Source organism: Triplophysa rosa, linkage group LG7 (genome assembly GCF_024868665.1).
Source record: "Triplophysa rosa linkage group LG7, Trosa_1v2, whole genome shotgun sequence".
NCBI lineage: Eukaryota > Metazoa > Chordata > Actinopteri > Cypriniformes > Nemacheilidae > Triplophysa > Triplophysa rosa.
Genome location: NC_079896.1, coordinates 12637496 through 12658169, shown reverse-complemented (window position 1 = coordinate 12658169; position 20674 = coordinate 12637496). Strand labels below are relative to the sequence as shown.

Here is a 20674-nt window from a genome sequence, read left to right as displayed (position 1 = left end):
CGGGGTGGTGAACGGGCCCCCGCCTGTGTTGGCATATCAACTGCCTAGAGTTGTTGGCTGTGCTACTTGCACTGAAGAGGCTGCAGCCTCTCGTGCAGGGCAAGCACATGCTGGTCCGGTTGGACAGCATAACTTCCGTAGCGTATATCAATCGACAGGGTGGCCTTCGCTCACGGCAGTTAACACGACTCGCCCGACGCCTCCTCCTGTGGAGTCAGGAGGTGATCAGCTCCCTGCGAGCCACACACATCCCAGGCGACATGAACCTGAACCCCCTGGGCGAAGAATATCTGAAACTAGTGCTCCAGACATGGTAACCCCCCCACTGGGTGGTTCCATCTGATGTTTTCCTTATGGTTGGTTCCCCACCTCAGGAACACATGACCTCCCCTAGGTGGACTTCCACCTTGCGGTACTCCCAGTCCGCACATTTTCCCATGAGTTCTTCCCTGCCGGCGAGACCATGCGGGTGTCTCCACTAATTCCTCCCCACGGTAGGTAGTGGTCTCTGTAGCATTTTTCCCCCAGGGGGGAATAATGCTTACCCAGTGGCCCTTACGGTGCCGGATGGCTTCTCGCTGTTAGAGAAACAAGGCCTCCGCTTGTGACGGCCGGTGGCAGGGGCTTCCCACCTTTTCTTCAAAAGCTCTGGGACCCCCTACCTCTCCACTGGACGGTTACAATTTCGCGCTAGCGCTCACATCTGACACGCCCAGGCCAGTCAGCGTCGCTCCGCTAGAGATTGTGATGCGGCACAGCGCTGTGGCGTTTTCCATAGGAAACCTATCTGTCGGCTCGACACAACGTCGAGAGACCGACAGAAAAGGAGCGTCTTGGTTACGGATGCAACCTCAGATCCCTGATGGAGGGAACGAGACGTTGTGTCCTTCTTGCCACAACACTGGCCGCCCGCCGTAGCGGTCGAGGGATGCTCTCAGGCTCTCCTCAGACCAAAAGGTGAATGAATGCAGCACGCCATCTTCCTTTTATGCCCAGATATTCGGGGCGGAGTCCGCCATGCAAATTTCATTTGCCAATTTCATTGGCCTTTTCTAAATAGTCAGAAGATGATAGGTTCTCAAGTCAAACCCCATCTGTCGGCTCGACACAACGTCTCGTTCCCTCCATCAGGGAATTGAGGTTACATCCGTAACCAAGACGTTTTCTGCATATAAACACAATATCGGTTTAATTTCTTAACTAATTCCAATAATTTATTATTATTTATATGTGGAGTACAGAAACGTTATGGCTCCAGTTAAAGATGGTTAGACTTGAAAAAAATGTTTATTGTCATATAGAACTGTTAAAACCCAAGCTTGTCAAGGATTCATTTAGGCTTAATAATTGTGTACACATCGCGAATGTGTTGTAATTTAAAGTAGATGAAATGCCCATGATTTGAACACAGCTCATTCTTTAAAATCTTGGGGAAACCCGGTTATATATTAATCTTGGGTCTTATTACCATATTTCAAACTATTTATAATGCACGACAGTGTTATTTGTTTTACTACCTCACATACATGTTTTACTGCTGTAATTGTTTTACCGGATTCATAAAAGAACATCTTTTATTTTTATTTTATTTTACATTGTATAAAATGATGACAGAAAAAGCTATTTCCCCAGTTAAAAATCTTTAAGTTTTAGATATGTAAATTAAATAATTTTACCTTGGGTGTTTTGTTTGATGGTTCAAATAACACTCAGAAACAATCTCAACATGATGTGTTTTATTCTTGACTAGTACTTCCACATTTGGTTATTTTATGCAGATGGGGTTATGGGAGAAACATACTCATCCAAGAGAGCAAACATCCATTAAACATCCATTCAGTTGTTATGCCATACTTAAAACAGACGATTGAAATCATGATGTTACAAAGAAAGCAATGCAGTTTAAGGACAGTGCAAATTTAATACTGTAGATGTATTTCATTTAAAGTTTTTTTCAAAATCTGACAGGCAGTCATTCAGCTAAGTGGCACTGTATCAAAAGAAGTCAATCTAACATGTAGGGGTAATCACTGTGCCCAGAAAGAATTAAGCAAAAAGGAATGAAGTGCAAAATATCTGTCGAAAATAGATTAAGCTTTCTTGTTTCCATAGAAACCCTTGCAAAACAGGGGCACAGTCACTGGTTCTCTGAAGCAACTCTAAATGTCCATGCAAGAGTACAGCTAAGATTGTCTGCATGCTTCTATGATGCGGTGTTTGTGTGGGTGGATTTTTTTACCTTGCAGGTTTGTCTGTTCTTGTCGAATGCAACAGAATGACATCAACTGGACAGGTGTCAAAATGTAAGGACGTGTCAAAAAAAAGACACATGGAGAAAAAGTTATTTTTCTGAGGAAAAATGTTGTTCGATACGCCTTAATCAAGTTTGTGTGTGGAAAAGCAGCGCATAATTTGCTTAGAGACGAAGAAAGGTGTTTTGTATTCAGCAGAGATACAGTATCAAACTGTATTTTACACACATTAACAACATCAGCATACACTTCCGATGATTTAGCTAATATTTTCCATTAGCGGACATTTCCTTTGGTACCAGCATCTAATATTCTCTTTTGGTTGCGCAGGAATAACAACGGTTTTAACCATGACAACGCTCAGCACAGTGGCAAGGACATCACTACCCAGGGTCTCGTATGTCACGGCGATGGACCTTTTTGTCACCGTCTGTTTCCTGTTTGTTTTCGCGGCCCTCATGGAGTACGCCACTCTCAATTATTACTCCTACAGTGCTAGAAGACCAACCTGCAACAAGACAAAAAGACCGGTGAGCATCATATTCTGATTCTGATATTATGCTAGTAATATCAGCATGGTCAGTCGTTTTCTATCTTAATGTAGTATTAGGAGTAGTAGTAATAGTAATAGTATAGTCATAGTAGTGTTAGTAGTAGTTTTAGTAGTAGTCCTAGTTGTAGTATATTAACTATTTATTGTGTATTCTTTTTATTATTATTATTATTATTATTATTAAAAACAATAAGTATCATTATTATAAGCAGCCTTTTATCATTATCATAACAGTTATGTATAATAAGAAATGTGCTATTATTATATTATTGTTTCTTTTTTCTTTTTATTATTATTAATAACAATGCTAATATTAAGAATATTAATAATGATTATTATAATCAGCTGTTTATTATAATAATTATAATAATCAATCGTTTCTCCCTTAAGAAATGTGCTATTATTATGATAATTTATTATTATTGTTGTTGTTGTTATTATTATTAATAATATTATTAAATGATAAAAGATAAGTTATAAATACTTATAAAAAGTATTTCTACAAGACTTATCACACCAAGAACAATAGCTATAACTATAAAAAATAAAGTAAAAAAAAGTTTTGAAAAGAGTTCATATCACAACTATAACCATAACGACACCAAGGAATGATATTGTTGGAATCACAGGAATTTTGTCAGCTGGTGAACTATAAAACATTGAAAGCCAATAAAAATGTAAATTTAAGGAACTTAAACATAAACAATTTGAGCTTGGAATAAGCATAACGCTATCTTGTGTTGGAGTGGATTTTAATGTATTACCTAATTAATTAAAATTGCCTTTTAAAAGTAGTCTAATGTACTGGTATCATAAATATAGAGTATAAGATGATAATATCACGGTGCTTTGTAGGCTCTACTGTACCCTGGCTAAATAATTACTCAATTTATGTACCATGGAACCATGGCAACAGTGGTATGGTAGTATGCTCCTTTGTGGCATTTAAAGTGCTTTCTTGCATTATTAGTGTTTAATATCTTTTTTTAAAAATCAGCTGTATATAAAAAATCTGCTGTATATAGAGTCATTCACAAGCGGCACATGAAGGTGTTAATTTAGTTAAAGAAAGTCAAAGTTAAATTAGGACTTTCTTCCTGACTGGCAAATGACTGGACTTTTTTGCAGGTTTGGTTTCAATTAATTGTAATTAAATATTCACTCTTTCTGTTCTGTTTGACAAATTCAATGAAAAGATCAGAATCAAATGTGTCTGTTTCTAATTTAACTTATTAAAATAAAAATGGATTGCTTGAATGTTGTGGAAAATATAACAGTGTAGTATATCAAAGTCACCTGAAAAATGAACATTTCAAAACCAACGAAACCTGCCACTATCCCACCACTCAGAAACTAATAATTTTGCTAATTGTAGCCAATTGTAACTCGCTCAACTCTTTTATTAGTTTCATAACAGTACAGTGATGTGTATCATTACCACCCCCAAGGTACGTTGAAAGAGGTTTCCCAGGCTCCTCTCCCCCATGTATTTGATAGAGGTGGATCTCACAGGATAGTACAGTATGAAACTAAGATTTCATTAGGCTGGTGTTGTTAGTCTTTCTCTGTTTGTGTTATATGACACTAGATTACGGTCGAGCAAGCACATCTCACATTTTATTCCATGTGCTTCTCAAGCGGCAGGTTAAATTTTCTCGCTCCCTTTCCCGATAACTCATTTTGATTAGATCGTATCTCTGCTGAGAAGCGAAGCAATTTTACACAAAACAAATATTACCCTATAGGTGATCTCACATAGATTATCTTTCAGTGCTGTAATTACCATGCTTTTCTAGTTATGTCTCAATAATGAGATGAGTAACTGGCAATAAAGAGAGAATACTGTCGGAGAGTTTTGCATTGTGGGCTCTGAAAGGATTCAGAGGAAGGGCTGTAAGGATGGACAACCATGCTGGGATTTGAGGGCATTTTACCTGCCTCAGTGAGATCGATGCTTCACTTGACTTGCCCATTGACACTGTTAGTTCAAGTGGGTGGGAATCTCCAGAAAGCCACCATGATCTTATGGTTTGATTGACAGCCCACTCTGAAGAATTTGTTTTGTTCACAGCAAAGATAGGATGAGCCTACACTTCATCTCAATTTTGTTGTTCTCTTGAACTGTTGTTCTACAGCCCCATCCAAATGACTGACTATATTTGCATTTATTCAGAATGTGTTTGCGGGACGCGCATCGCAAACAAGAGCCCTTCAATTTGTAACGGGATGTTGTTTATGTCCAACAGAACTACTCCGTGCTGGATGTGGGTCCCCCTCCCACCGTGATAACCCTCAACAACTCCATGTACTGGCAGGAGTTTGATGATGCCTGCGTGTACGAGTGCTTGGATGGAAAAGACTGCCAGAGTTTTTTCTGTTGCTACGAAGAGTGCAAAGACGGAGGGTGGAGAAAGGGCCGTCTGCATCTAGACATTTTGGAACTCGATGCATACTCACGTGTCTTCTTTCCCACCTCTTTCCTATTGTTCAATATTGTCTACTGGGTAGGCTACTTGTATCTTTAGCGACCCTACACACCTCACAACGCAAAGACCTTAACTTTGTCCGAGGAGACTGAACCTTTTTCGAGAGCTGTGGTAAGAGGACTTCTCCAGTTTGTCATGATAAATGAGACGACGCTACAGCTGAAAGCTACAACAGGTGTAACCCTTAAAGCCAGACTTTTTCTATATTGTCAGGAAGTAAATCACCACAGGCTCTCTATCTGGTTGCGTTTTTCTGGCAGAAATCTTTGCCTTTGTTCTTCAGGTACCAGGAAAAATGTTACGCGATGTTCCTCATACACAATCTCATCTTTTTATGGGTGAGAAAGCAGCTGTTAGAAGTCAAGGTGCGAAAAATCCTTAGGCCAAGATGACGTGAGAACAAAATGCCTTGCGAAGCATGTGACCCTCTGACTTTTGGTGTCTCATACGATCCTGGTCGAACGTTCACATGAGCGGAAATCTGTCATCTAGCTGTCAGTCAAAACCAGACAGCTTTTACGTAAGCAAAGCTTTCAGAGCCATCTATAGTGCCTTCCGCTGGAGGAGAAGCCATCAGGCAGAGAAATCTAACACATGATGGCAGGAGCAGTATCTGGTGTTGACTGACCGCTGATGGTTTTATTTTGGAGTTTACTTCAAATTGGTTGTAAACAGAGTCTTAATGCATTCGACATTTCGAAATCCATTGTCACTGCATGTTATATGATAGAATTAAGCTCTACCCTCAATCAGCACAATACTTAATTGAATGAGAATAGATCCTTTTGGAATATAAATTAGTATGTAGATTGCAAAGGTTTGGCCATATTTCTAGATTTTATAGCATAATTTTTCCACACAAAACAGAGAGGTAAATTAAATATCAAACGGATATATTAAAAATGATATTCATATTTTGTAAATCAAATTATTTTGTTTAATAATTTAATATATAAATTAATTATACTATTTGTTTTAAACAGCTTAAATCTCTTAGCATTAGTTGCATGCATAGAATGGGTTGTAATATTCTCCGTTCAGCCCAAGTCGGCATTATATTTACTATATAAGCCTACATGGCTTAGACCAAGTATTAAAACCAACTCCGTCCAAACCGAAAATTGACACATTTTACAGTTTCACAAGCCCCCCAGCGTCTTTTCCAGAGATCACATCTATTATTCTAACTAGCATCCGACAAGTGTTTCCCCATCTTCTGAAATGGCAATATGTTTGGTAGCATCTATAACTTCAGTACTTGCGGGTTGAGTATCACTACACACCTAAAGGGATAGTTCAGCCAAAAATGAATATGATATCATCACTGACTCATCCTCATATAGAGAGTAGGGCTGTCAAACGATTAATCGCGATTAATCGCATTCTGTATAAAAATTTGTTTACATAAAATATGTCTGTGTCACTGTGCATATTTAATTTTTATTTATAAACACATACAGATACCCGACACTAAACAATATCAGGTACACACATTTTATTTCTGGATTAATTGCGATTAATCGTTTGAAAGCCCTAATTGAGAGACATTTTTGTCTTCTCATGGCACACAAAGTGGGTTTGCTAAATGAGTAACAGAACATCAAGGCTGTGCTTTCTCATATAATAAAAACGAATGATGACTGGGTCTGTTGAGCTCAAAAGAAGGTTTCTATGCTTTGTGTTCCACGGCAAAAAAGAAAAATCATACAATTTCAGAGCAACATGAGGGTGAGTATGTTTTTTATTTTTGGGTGATCTATGCCTTTAATAATCAATTAAATGGAGTGTCGGAAAGAATTATACTCACAGTCAACATAATAGAATACTAGAGTAAAAACCCAACAGAATCACTGTGCTCGTAACTGAAGTGTAACCCACAATAAGATTTTTTACTGTGTTGCCTTAGGGTCACCTGCACAGAGCTGCTGTGAGATGATCCATCACAGAAAGATAAATGGATTAATATAAAGTATCTACTTCAAATTATAGTCATTACCAAAGGATTCATACTAGATGAAAACATTTTATCTTGTCTGCCTAATTATTTTGTAATCGTTGTCTTCATTATCATTGATTGATTGTTGTATTTACGTCTCATCATGGCTATTATGTTTGTGCACATCAGTGGCAATAGTTTGTTGTTTTCTTTCTTAATAACATAGCATTCGTTTTGATCAATGAAACATTTTTGTATTTTTCATTTGACACTACTGTGGATACAACTGTAGGTATCAATTATTAACATTAACATTTTAACCCTCAAAATAATTGTCCACCTCTGTAACTTTACACTTTGAAATGACATATTTACTTCATTTATTATTATCATTTTTATTTTACTCATTGAAGACGTATGACATCAGAATGCGCCAAGTGACTTTGGAAGGTTTATTATATTATTATTTTGAAGGATCGTCTTGCAGTTTGTTAATGACGTTCTGAATAACCACAAATGTGCTGTCAATTGCTGCCAAACCGATTCTCTTTTGCATTTCATGATGCTATAGTGATGTTTTATTTCTTTCGTGGCTTTCTTGAAGGTATCGGTCCATTAATGACCGGTTTCACGATTCTATCCGATGATAATCTGTGAGTGCTTCATCATGTTGGTGTTTTTGCAGGTGTTCACTTTGGCATACAATAATTATTAGCTGCTCATTTTTAGTGGTGCTAGATCTCTAAACTGACCTGTCATCATTCAAGTTAATGGTTTTGCTCGTCGCACGTTAGAACTCATAAACGTCTACAGTTCTGATAAGTTACCTAAAGCCATGTGCTGGAATTAAATCCAATTATACTTATGCTTTTTATAGTGGCCTAATAATGACATCAGTTTCTAATGACGAGGTTTTCTGAGGAAGGAAATCGAAAATCTGTGCATCAGCCCTTGATGGGGTTTAATGCTTATTTGGTCACTTTGGTCATTGACTACTGGATCATCATTATTCACCGCTCAAGCCCGGGGCTCCTTACAGCGCAATGAATAAAATGGCGCGTTTTTTGTTTCTTTTTAAGCAGTAAAAGATTTACACAAGTGACCTTTTAGAGGGTGGATATGCTATCCTTATGAAATATAACATGCACACACAGAACACTGCTCCATCCTTCATACTCTTTCTTTCTTTCTCTTTCTTTCTTTTTTACTCTCACACACAATTTAATACAACTACTGTATATGTTAATATCTTTCAAAGTGCAGGTCGACCAGGCTAATGCCAAAGAAATCTCATTCACTAATCTGCTATGAGGATGTTTCCCCTTTCACATCATTCATTCTGCTGAATAATACTGTTGGGATTTATTTGTGCATTACGCTATACAACACTGTAATTCCTCACTTGTTAGAAACCTTGTGTTTAAAATGGTCAGATTAGTAGCAATCTTTATACATTTATGTCAGTGGCCTATTGTTTTTGAGAATAGTCTTAAAATATATTATCATCCACTAAGAGTAATTATTGCCCCAGTCTCACAAACACACTTTGTGCACCTCTTTTCACAATAAGACACAACCTATCATTGTAGATTATTGCTTTGTGTTTACAATGACGATTTGCTGTGTATTTCTCATGTTTCTATGGTTTGTGAGTGCTCACAATGTGTCGTGTTGTCAGTGGGGTTGTCGTTTGGATTCGATGATGATGATAATAGAGGGTTTATGTGAGTTTTGGCCTGTCTATAAACTCATTTCTATTTCTCGTGCTATTTTCATATATGTCGTTCTTTTTATAAACGAAATGTAAAGTGCAGAGGTAAATCAGAAGATGATAAATAAAACTTTGTTTTCCTTTTTTCCCATTTCTGTATGTCACTGCAATTTTACCTGCACTTTTCAATATATTTACTATGAATTAAAGGTATTTTGTAAGTAGGAAAAAGTTTCTTTTGCCAGCTGGCAGATTTGACTTTTCTTTTATTGATTTGTTCAGTAAGTCTTTTTTGCTGTCTCGTCCAACACTGCACAGTAATTAAGTCGATTCCACATTGATTTCAGCAGCAGCCTCTGTCAATAACAGTATATCAAAATAACAACGCTTACATATTTTCATTGACATCAGCCTTCTTAGAAGTATACTATCCAGTACAAAAAGGATTTGGATTTCATCTTATTCAGCAACACAGACACACAGAAACTGTGGATGAGTTCATCTCAGTTTAAAGGAACAGTTCACCCAAAAATGAAAATGTCTTTGTTCTGTTAAACACAGAAGAAAATATTTTGAAGAATGTAGGAAACCGAACAGTTCTGGGGAACTTTTGACTTCCATAGTAATTTTTCCTGCTATGGTATTCAACGGTGGTAAAAAACTGAGGATCTAAAAAGAGGTTAATGTTGCTTCTGCTGCATACGCATTCATAAAATATAGAGTTATTCTGAACCGCACATAAAGACGGTTTGCTGGTTACATTTCACAATGTCATAGATCAGATATTACTTATTTTAAAAACACGCTTAAAAAATATAAGGAATATCAAAGAAATTACATTTGTAATAATGTGACAATTGTTAAAGTGTGCTCACCAACTCTCTTCAAATATAATGTAAAATGGCTGACACAAAGCCTAAATGTAGAAATGCTATCAAGTTTAAAACAACAAATTAGGACAAGTGAATTCAAAGAAAGTGAATTTAAATAATCATGAAACTCTTGGCTTTGTCTTAAATGTGTTCCTGGTTGTACTCTTGTGGGACCCTAATCTCTCTAACACTAAACTGTTGGAGTGGTTGCTATGGGAACATTGTTCGTTCTGTGTAATGAAGCAAAACCAAAGATGAGAGATGAATGATTTGGAGCTGAGTGTCTGACCTACTTTTAAAAGGCATTTCAACTCTTATCTAACTTGCACATTGTATGACATGATCAGCCCTTAACTACAATGACCTGCAGAGTTTATAAACTATGCCAATCTGACCATCAAAATGGCCTGCACATGCAGTCATCTCCCATCAGTGTTCATTTTTGTTTTTGTATTATTTTATTTCTACAATAAATGAATCGTGCTCTTTTTGCAAAACTGCAAATTATGTTAGTGATCCCCAGGCTAGAGTATTAACAAGTCCAACCTCTCTTATCTCAGAATAGCAGCATCTCAGTTAACGCATATACATATACGCTCCAAACCTTTGATACTGTGCAGGGCATTTATTTAAATATTAACCCATTTTATGACTTTACATAAGCACATTCTCAATAAATATGTAACCTAATAACAAACTTAAATACAATTTGAGAACACCCAAAACGCTTTTCATTGCACAATTTTTGTTGCCTTGTATTGTGAATTATTAAACTCTGCACTTGGCTTTTCCCTGTATGAAGATATGTGTTCACAGTTCACATCCCAGGACACACTGCAGTATTTTTCACGGTATGGTGAATTTTACCCTTTGTCACTTTCAGACTTAACAGTTGGGAACATTTTTATTCTCAAAAAAAAAACTGACATGCATATTTTATTAAGAGATGCACTCAATATAAAACATTCATGTGTTCTCCTAACTGAGGTACAGCATGTAGAAAGAGCTCTCAGACAAATAAAAACCTGCTGCTGTATATCGCTGCGAGAAGACCACATGACAAGATGACATTTTGCATTGAGAATGTTCACTAACATGAGCAATTCAAGAATTTTACAACCCTAAAGAGCAAACACAACTAACTAAAAAAACAGCGTTCAGAGGTTGTACTGTACACGAATAGCAGATACTGTAAATATGGAGAGTAAATATGAAGTGTCATGACAAATGACTTGGTAGTACTTGACAGCAAAATTTTGGATTGTTTAGATCCCGAATGAAAACTGGAGGAGCTATAGTAATTACTTCTGTAATTCATTATTATTGTGTGGAACAACCATGACATTATTTAGTCATTCTCCATCATTTTCATTTTCGTCAGTTCCAGACTTCTAACACATGCTGCTGTTTACTTTCATGATATGTTTCTGCCTGGTGCCAGATTGTGTGATGGATGTTTGTGAATACAGCAGGACAGGATGTCACGGTCTCCCTCTCATCTATCCGTTCCTCTCCCATAACCAAGCGTTTTGCCTCCATAGAAAAACACGATGAAAGTCCATCAGCAGCAACAAGCCTCGACATGAAAGATGGGGTGGTATTGAGTACGCTCTACAGATCCGCCTGAGCTATAGGCCTCCTCACTATTATGGTTATGTACTGAACCTCCTTCCCATCCCTTGAAAGCTTTCACAGTCCAGTTGCTTAGCTTTCTAGCACTAAGAGCCCTAATAATTCCCTCTTCCGTCACATCTATTAGGAGAAAAACATGACCTTTGTCTACCCGGAGGAAATTTTGTTCTAACAAAGAGACCAGTGTCACACAACATGTTTTAGAAGTTCAGCTTGTTCCTGGTAAGCATACCTGGCCAAAAGATGTTTGGATGTTTGGCCGTTTGTGAATGACATCTGAGAAACTTTGGAGTTCTATAACTATTTTTCCTAGAATTCATAACCTTGTTTGGAACACTTGCTCATTCCGTTTTTTTGGCATTTAAAAATGCATCATCAAGGAATGGACATAATCAGGTTCTCCAATTTTTTATGAAATTTAAAATTCTATTATCTTGACATGCCATGTTAAAAAGCAGACCTCATGTGTTTTGTCTGTTTCTATAGTCAAATATCTCAGGATTGCAAACATCTAACTCTACTTAGCCTATTCTCAAGCATCTGTTGTTACCAAGGCAACAGTGAAGACAATAAGCATATTGAATGATGTCATCTCTTAAAAAGTCAGAACTGGTACATTTCATTGAGAAACGTGTCCAAGGACTTGAATTAATTCGGACCAATTTAAATAATAGACTGTGTTTTTATTGAAAACTAGATTTGAGGAGATCCTTTTGTTTGACAAAGTTTTATTAGATTTTACATTTCCATTAACTTTACTTTTCCATTTGCAGTACAGAATGACACAATGAATTAAAGAAAAGAACCTGATTAGCAAGTTGGAGGTGGAAGTTCATTGTACCAACAATGTTATACATATGAAATGAATCATATGTTTCAACCATTTTCATGTTATCAATGGACTGAAACAAGATCACTTTGTATTTACATTTTAATCAGGAAAGATGTTCCTTTTCTCAGGTTATAATGACAATAATTCAAAAAACAATATTTTCCTTTTCAGTCCTTGCTTTTCATTATTCCTCTTTTCTTTATTTCCCACATAAATCTGGTGTTAAAAATGATCATGAATGAGAATGTTTATTTCTTACATATTTACTTCACATGTTTCTGATCTTTAAAAGTAAAAAAAGAAGACTTTGTCATGCAGGCTACTCCACTTCCTGGTTATTACTAAAACAGACAGAACAGTTTGGGCTTTATATTGGATATGTCCTACTTTCTTGTCATAATCAAAGTCATACTATAGTTACGTTTATGTTTTTCTGTAGTTTTGATAAGTTTGCTATTATTTTAAATAATTATTCTAATCAACCACCCTGTGATGGCTAAGGCCACACTTAGCTAATAAATATGGCTACTCTATTCCAATTGTTTTAAGTTTTCTCCTCGTTTTATTTCTTTATGAGAAATTGATTTTGTTTGTTTGTTTGAGGGATTAATTGTTTTCTGCTTGTTTATACATTTCTATTCTTTTTTTTTGTTTCTTTAACAATTTACCCAAAATATTGTGTTAGAGGTGCATGTTGTCTTTATGCGCGCATTGAAGATCAAATAGCGGGACAACATTTCATCACAAGAGTGCACGCTAGTGTTTGAATAAACCACAACTATAGACAAAGATATGGGTTTCACATTCTTTATTTATTTATTTAATTGTTTGAATAACTGCGAATCTTACCCGTGGTTCTGCCTGGATCCGTGACTGCAGCATTGAACAAAGGCCTGTTATTAAAAGAGCGTGGCATTTCCTGATGTCCTTTATATCCTTTGCTAGGAATTATGGGAAATGTAGTTTTGGGTACTTTATGGGTCTGGATTGTTTGTTCATTTAAATGTTTTTGTAAAGTTCATTTTTGGGGTTTATCGTTATCATTGCTTTGTTGAATGTAATTTAATATGTTTGTGGAGTTTTTGTATATATTATATATTTCTTTGAGGTTTGATTTATTGAATTGAGACTGCCTGTAATCATAAAATGGTTTAGTCTGTTTGGTTAAATGGGTAGAATTTTCGATGGCTGAGTTAGTTGTGGTGAGGGATCCCTGGAGAAACATCTGAGGCCCAGAACTCAGTGTCATGATGGTTCGTTTGTTATAGTTTTCCTTTTTATTTTGTTTTCTTCCTTTCTTTTTCTGCACCTGTGTGACCAATGCATCAGTGGCAGTCAATAAAAAGAAATTGTTGAAGTTTATATGAATGCCTCCTTAAAATTTTATGGAAGAACCCTTACCCAACTGATTTATTTCCTATTTTTAGTTTTTAATTTTAGCTGTTTGGCTGATCATTCTACAGTACTCAGAGGAAACAATTGTGAAGTTTGGTAAATGGTAAAACAAAGAATACAGTACAGTAGTATACTGTCAGGAAATCATGTTATTTATTTTAATTCACTAACATTATGTATTTACTACATCAGTGCTCGAATTGAAGGGGGGCTGGGGGGCTCCAGGCCCCCCCCATAAGACTTGATTCAATTCGAGCACTGTACTACATGCTATTCTATTCAAATAAAATAATGCATATACATAAACGTATGCAAATGGTTACATAAGTTAGCACAAAGTGGTAGATTCAGAAGGTTAACTAAAAGTTCAAACTGTACATAACATACTCAAAGCTAATAATAGTGCATTGTGTTTTTGTATACCCGATTGACTGATAAGAAATCCAATTAGGTTCAGGCAGGACCAGTCTCATTTCCCTTCACTGCAATTACTTGCTACATGTTTATAAATGATAAAGCCTTTGTGATTGAAATATGTTTTAGTCATAGATATGCAAATAACTCATTATAGCAGTCAAGAGTGCGACAGACTCTATCAGCTCGGATCAAAAGAGGCATCGCTTTGGTACTTGCTCTTTAAAACCTGTATTGTTCTCATCAAAGTATGTTTGGAGAAATTTTGGGGTGCCATGTATCACCCTTTTGATTTGGTTGAGAGTGACATTACCAAGACCCCAAGCATCTCAGGAAAATGACATGCTTTAACCTTTATAGTTACTCTGAGAGCAAATGAGTCGGGAATTACCCTGTTGAAAGTATTATCCTGACCGAGTCATGCCCAGTAAATCCGAGAACTCCTTTTTTATTAGTATGCTTTAAATCACAATGGAAGTTATGCCTTGTTTACTTGATTGCAATTGTGGAATTAACAAACATTACCATTATTGGTACATAAAAAAACAAAAATAAATAATAATAAAAATAAATATATTATAAATAAAAAGTGCACTGGTTAATGTTAAAATATTTTGTAAACCACATACACAACATCAACATTCAACCCAGTTTTCTGAGATATGGGCCTTTGATGTAAAGATGGGGGTGAAGTAATTTTTTATTTAGTAAAGTGTACATACCGTTGGCTTTGGACGTCTTTTCCATTCCATCATTCAGGAGGTACACAGCATTCTAAATGGAATCTGTCCATCTGAAATACATCTTTTCAAGCTTACATCAGTAATTTGCGGGCACTGTGGAAAGCTCTAAAACAGCTTTCTTTAGCCTCCATTAGCTTTCCAGCTTTTAAAGACTGGAGGATACATCCCCTTCAAAGACTGAGCAACCCACAATACCTTAATACATATGTAAAGAAAAATGAGGTTGAGTAAATATTTTACTTCAGTTTGTTTGTTGAAAGGTTTTATTTAAAATATATATAAAATGTCCCTGTTAAATAACAGTAAACAACTGGCAGCTAGATTTGCCAGCACATTTCACAACATGCCTACTGTTGTCAAGAATCGTGTGCGAGAGGACGAACCCAATTGCAGGCAGCAGTGAAGGGGTTAACTGCCTCGGTCTCTGACTCTGCCCTGATCCCGCCACACGACTAGAATTTCATAACCAAGACGGTGGGACCGTGACAACTGTAATCTGCAACAACAGTTTATTACTGTAAAAGACATTACAGTACTGTGCTATAGAAAATATAATTTGCACAATATAATACTGTTGTATGGCATTATACTGTTATTTTAGTGTTCCTGCTGTAATTTCCATTAGCTGTTTATTACTATAAAAAATTTATTTCTGTTAACTTTACTATGAGCTACTAAAAGCAGAGGTCACATTTCGGGTATGGGTCACCATATCTGACTAATAGGTCACTTTCACTTTCACTTCACTTTCACTTAATGGATCTAGTTAGACACTAGAGAGTTTGTCGAGGTGTGTTAATGGGTGAGTTGGATCGATCCCATCCTAAACCGCATTTTTCTGACCGGTCTGGACGACAATCTGCTCGCCCTCATCATGCTCCCTGACATGGATTCGCCGGCTCTAAATTCTGCATCGGGAGGGCTGATGGGGACTTGAGCGATGGTCGTCCAGTACCAGTCGTTTGCGGGAGGGGTTCGTTCTGGCTCACTCCAGGTACACATCTCACTCCTCTCCCGAACCTTCACGCTGCTGCTCTGACGAGCCTGCCGGCATCTCCGCTCACGAGCCCACCGGCATCTCTGCACTTAAGCTAGTTGGCTTCAACGCTCACAAACCCGCCGGCATCTCTGCTCCCGAGCTCCCCCTGGCGGTTCAGCTGCTCCAAGAGTTTGACCCCTACTATCAACCCCAAACTGCCACAGACCCCAAGCCCTTGCCAACTCCAGAGCTCCGCCCCTGTCCCTCTTCAATTTTTCCAGAACCTTCTCCCGAGCCATCCCCTGACTCCGCCTTCGAGGCTTCCCCTGGCTCCTCCGAGGCTACCCGTGGCTCCTCCTCTGAGGCTTCCCCAGACTCCACTGTGGCCGTCGTAGCTTTGGCGCTGGCTTGTGCCTGGGTGGCAGCTACCTCCCGGAACTTCTCCCCCCAAAATTTGGGGGGCAATGTCAGGACGAAATGGTACTTTGCTGGTACTTTGCGGTCGTGTTAACACTCACCAGCCTCCTCGCCACGGCCATCACCTCCAGCACTCCGGGTCCAGTATCACGGCCACAGCGGCCGTCACCTCCAGCACTCCCGGCTCCAGCGTCATGGCCATGGCGGCTGTTGTCCCCAGGTCTCCCGACTCCAGCGTCACGGCCACAGCGGCCGTCGTCCCCTGCACTCCCGACTCCTATTTATACTCACCATGTTTGCTCTTTTTTTGTCCTTTCTAGTCTGTATTACCATGCTCATTCAGTGTATCTTGTTGATTCCATTGTTTTGTATTCTCCGCATCTCTCGAGTCTGTGGCAGTCGTGACAACAATAAGGTAGTTAAAAATTAATTGCACTTAAATAAGACAAAATCCATTGTACTGTACCGTATCAGCATTATATTAATGTAGACAGCATTATATTTCTATGCTATGCCTGTTTCATGTTGAGGCTGAAAACTGTGCATTCAGAGAAACCACATTTAAAAGATGCATTAGGCAAAAAACTGTAAGTATGCATGTGCCTGACATGCAAATGTGTTGTTGCACAATGTGTTGCAAGTTAAAAAAAACTTTTTTTTTCTTGGAAAAATCAAATATTAAGTAATAATGAGGCCGTCAGAACACCACTGTTAGCCTCCTAAGATTAGTGCACGTTGCAATAATCCCTAAACCAAATGATAAAATAGAGTCACATTCTTTACTGACATTTTATAATAAATGAATGGATCACACATACCTCAGACAATCGATTAGATTTCAAATTAACAAAAGGTAAATGCAAATGAACAATCTAGCTAATGTTGTGTAGGATGCTGATTTTGTTTATCCTACAGTCTTGTGGATATAAAAAGATAATAAATCTCTGTTATTAGTAACGTAATTGTATAAATTATACTACGTGAATGCATCGTCCACTTTGAGTTGGCAGGGTCACAGTCAGAGCTAATCCATGAAGCTTCTAATTAGTACTTACTAGTCACATATTAAAATAAAATATCTGTAATGTTAAAACAATTGACTGTTTATCCTGCTTCGTTGTGACTCCACAGAGAAGTTATGAGCAAGCTCAAGCAACAGCGTCATGTCTGACTAAACAAAAAAATACTTTATTATTCCGTAAAACAGAAAAGTAGCTTGCGCTTACTATTTTGCTTAGCAAATTAACCGTTATTTAAAGTATTCGTCTGTATTTATAAAGAACAGTAAATTACTGTTGAAAATTCTTTATTTTTACAGCAATTTATATTTGGTATATTCAGTATGTAAAAATATACATACTTACATAAAACATATTTTTACAGAATTTTACAGATGTTGGTGATGGCGAATTAAGTGAAATAATCATCAAACAATCCATTTCTTAAATGTACAAGACAAACTATTTTAAGAGGTTGCAATGCAATCTGCTTTTATTACAATGATGTTAGATTTAGGGGCGGGGTTAAGGGTAGAGATTCATTCTTTCTTTTTTGGAATAAGCATACATTTTTGATGATTCACATAATTTAAATTCATACAAATTAACCACCTCATAGGTTTAACAATTCTGTTTGATATTTTTTACATTTTTGCAGCATCAATTGTTTTGTCTTTTATAATTGTTCTGTTTCATAGAGTACTGTCACGAACTCGGAGTGGAAGAACCCAGATGCAGGCAGCAGTGCTGGTGTTTACACAAGAAAATTTAATAATTGACAAAAACACAAAACAAAGACCCACGATGGGGCATAAAAATAACAGGATAATATAACTTAAACACGACAGAACATGGACTAAACTAGAACATACTAGACATAAACTAGAACTACATTAAACACATACAAAGACTGACTAGACTGGAAAAAATCCACAAGCGTGAGATGACAACGTCATAAACAGGGAACAGGCAAACAAGCACCGAAACATGCACAGGTACAGGGTACACGTACATATACACAATCCACGAGCACAGGACAAAGAAACATGAGGGCATTAAATAGGGAAGACAAACGAAGGATAACGACGCCGGCTGGAAGGCCGGCTGGACAGGGCTTGACGCCGGCTGGAAGGCCGGCTGGACAGGGCTTGACGCCGGCTGCACCGGGCTGGCTCCTGGCTTCACCATTCTGGACGCCGGCTGGATCACCGGACTGTACGCCGGCTGGATCACCGGACCGGACGCCGGCTGCACCGGACTGGACGCTGGACTAGACACTGGCCGCACCGGACTGGGCACGACACTAGACACTGGCCGCACCAGACTGGGCATGACACTAGACACGACACTCCTCGGAGGTGGACCCCCAGGACTCACGTCTCCCCTGCCACTAAGGCTGACTGGTGGCGAGGCTGCAGGGGGTGAGGAGAGCAGTGTGGCGATGCCTATAACCCTGATCTGCAGGGTCTGACCCTTCTGTATGGCGGCCAGCAGATATGGGTGGTTGTGTCGTGTTGAGACCCTGGACTCCGGTCGGTTCATGACGTACCGCCACACGACATCGAAGTCCAGCGGTCTCAACGACCGCATCTCCGCCTGCGACAGGGGGTCCCCTGAGACCGGCGTTAAAGAGCACCGCCACCTCCTCCTCCCCGAAGACATCCTCCTCTGCGGCATCCAAGAAGCTATCCAGATAGTCCTCGATGTCATCGTTCCCCTGACGAATGCCGCAGAGGAGGCGAGCCTGGTGGGACCATCTCGTGCCCATGCTGCCTACTGGGTTCATAGTTGGCTCGTGGATTCTGTCACGAACTCGGAGTGGAAGAACCCAGATGCAGGCAGCAGTGGTGGTGTTTACACAAGAAAATTTTATAATTGACAAAAACACAAAACAAAGACAGGGAACAGGCAAACAAGCACCTAAACATGCACAGGTACAGGGTACACGTACATATACACAATCCACGAGCACAGGACAAAGAAACATGAGGGCATTAAATAGGGAAGACAAACGAAGGATAACGACACAGGGCAGGTGAGGGTAATCAGACACGGCCGGGAAACAATACAGGAAACGAGAGGGGCGGGGCCAATGACGAGACACTGGAGAGAACGCATATTATTGTCAAAAGGACAATAATATGTTTCTCTCCACACATAACCAAAGGCTTTGCCATGACTCTGCCACAGGACCAAGAAAAACATGACTAAGTGAGGCAGAGCCATGACAAGTACATAACTAGGGATTTTTAAGGTCCTACTTTGGTTTATGGAGTGTCCAACAACAAGTTTATCTCCATAGAAGGTGTAAAAACACTATTATTTCGTAAAAATAGGCAGTTATTCTTACCTTATTTCTTGACTGACTCTCAAATGATTCGTTCCGCGATTCATCTGTCTAATCCCCTCCTTTCCGCTAGCCTAGTCTGATGTGATTGATCAGATGGTCTATTCTGCTGTGATTGGTCTACAGCGAATGAGGCTCACGAGCTACAGTGTTTGAGGAAGAAGAGAAGTTTTCGCGGGCATTCCTAGCAAAACGTAGGCGGGGACTATCAGAGGTGGGTAGAGTATCAAAATCTTTACTCAAGTAAAAGTACAAGTAACTAGAGAAATTGTTACTCAAGTAAAAGTCACTAGTTTAAAAATTACTTGAGTAAAAGTAAAAAATTTTGCAATGAAAATACTACTCAAGTAGCTAGTTACTTAGTTACTTTGTATCTGATTATATAGGCCTACTACATAAAATTAATATTAACGCCAATATTTTAATATTACATTTTAATCAATATTTTTAATTATCATTATCAGATATCTTTGCAATATACTAGAGAGACTAAAGAATAGACACACAGAAGAGACAAGCATTTCTGTAAATTTCATCTAGTCCTGATGTCAATGTAGTTTACACAACTTATTTAGAATAATAGACCATGTCAAATTAAAGCATTAACTAAACTCACAGCATTTCCTAAGATGATCTAGAACATCTGCAGTGCTCTCTTAAATGAAATGCACATTTTTGAACAAAGCTCATGTTTTCTCGTGTTGTCACGTGTGTGTTGTGAAACGCTCTTACTTGTAAACAAACAGTAAGCAGTGAACCACACGCCCATCAACACGTTTTCTTCCTTCTGTTCTTCAAATGTATATTTCTGCAAGCCCACGTCTCTGTGTCTGACAGGTAACGCGCATGTTGCTGTGTCTGACGAACAGGTCGTGCGTGTGTGCGCATATGGCGTTCATTTATCATTGCTGGCAAACAATATGACACATTTGCAGTTTTGATTGTATAGATATAGATTAATATCCACTTCATCCAATGCTCTTTGTGTTCTGCGTGTTCTTAAATTTCGCGCTACGAGGAGTGAGTAATCCTGCTTCAGATGATTCGGATCGTGCTGCGAACTGAACAAATCATTTGAACTGATTCATTAGCCTATTCAAATGGTTT

At 38.3% G+C, this 20674-nt stretch overlaps 1 protein-coding gene across 2 annotated transcripts in view; it reads left to right on the top strand.

The window, feature by feature from the left end:
* LOC130556485 (gamma-aminobutyric acid receptor subunit gamma-3) overlaps positions 1-13601 on the top strand; it is a 187391-nt gene extending 173790 nt beyond the window's left edge. For both annotated transcript variants that reach the window (XM_057337539.1, XM_057337538.1), the window contains 2 exons: positions 2583-2782; positions 5052-13601. In XM_057337539.1, the coding sequence (XP_057193522.1) occupies positions 2583-2782; positions 5052-5330 (479 nt within the window). In that variant the 3' untranslated portion in view covers positions 5331-13601. The remainder of the gene's footprint in view (positions 1-2582; positions 2783-5051) is intronic.
* Positions 13602-20674: the final 7073 nt, after the last annotated feature.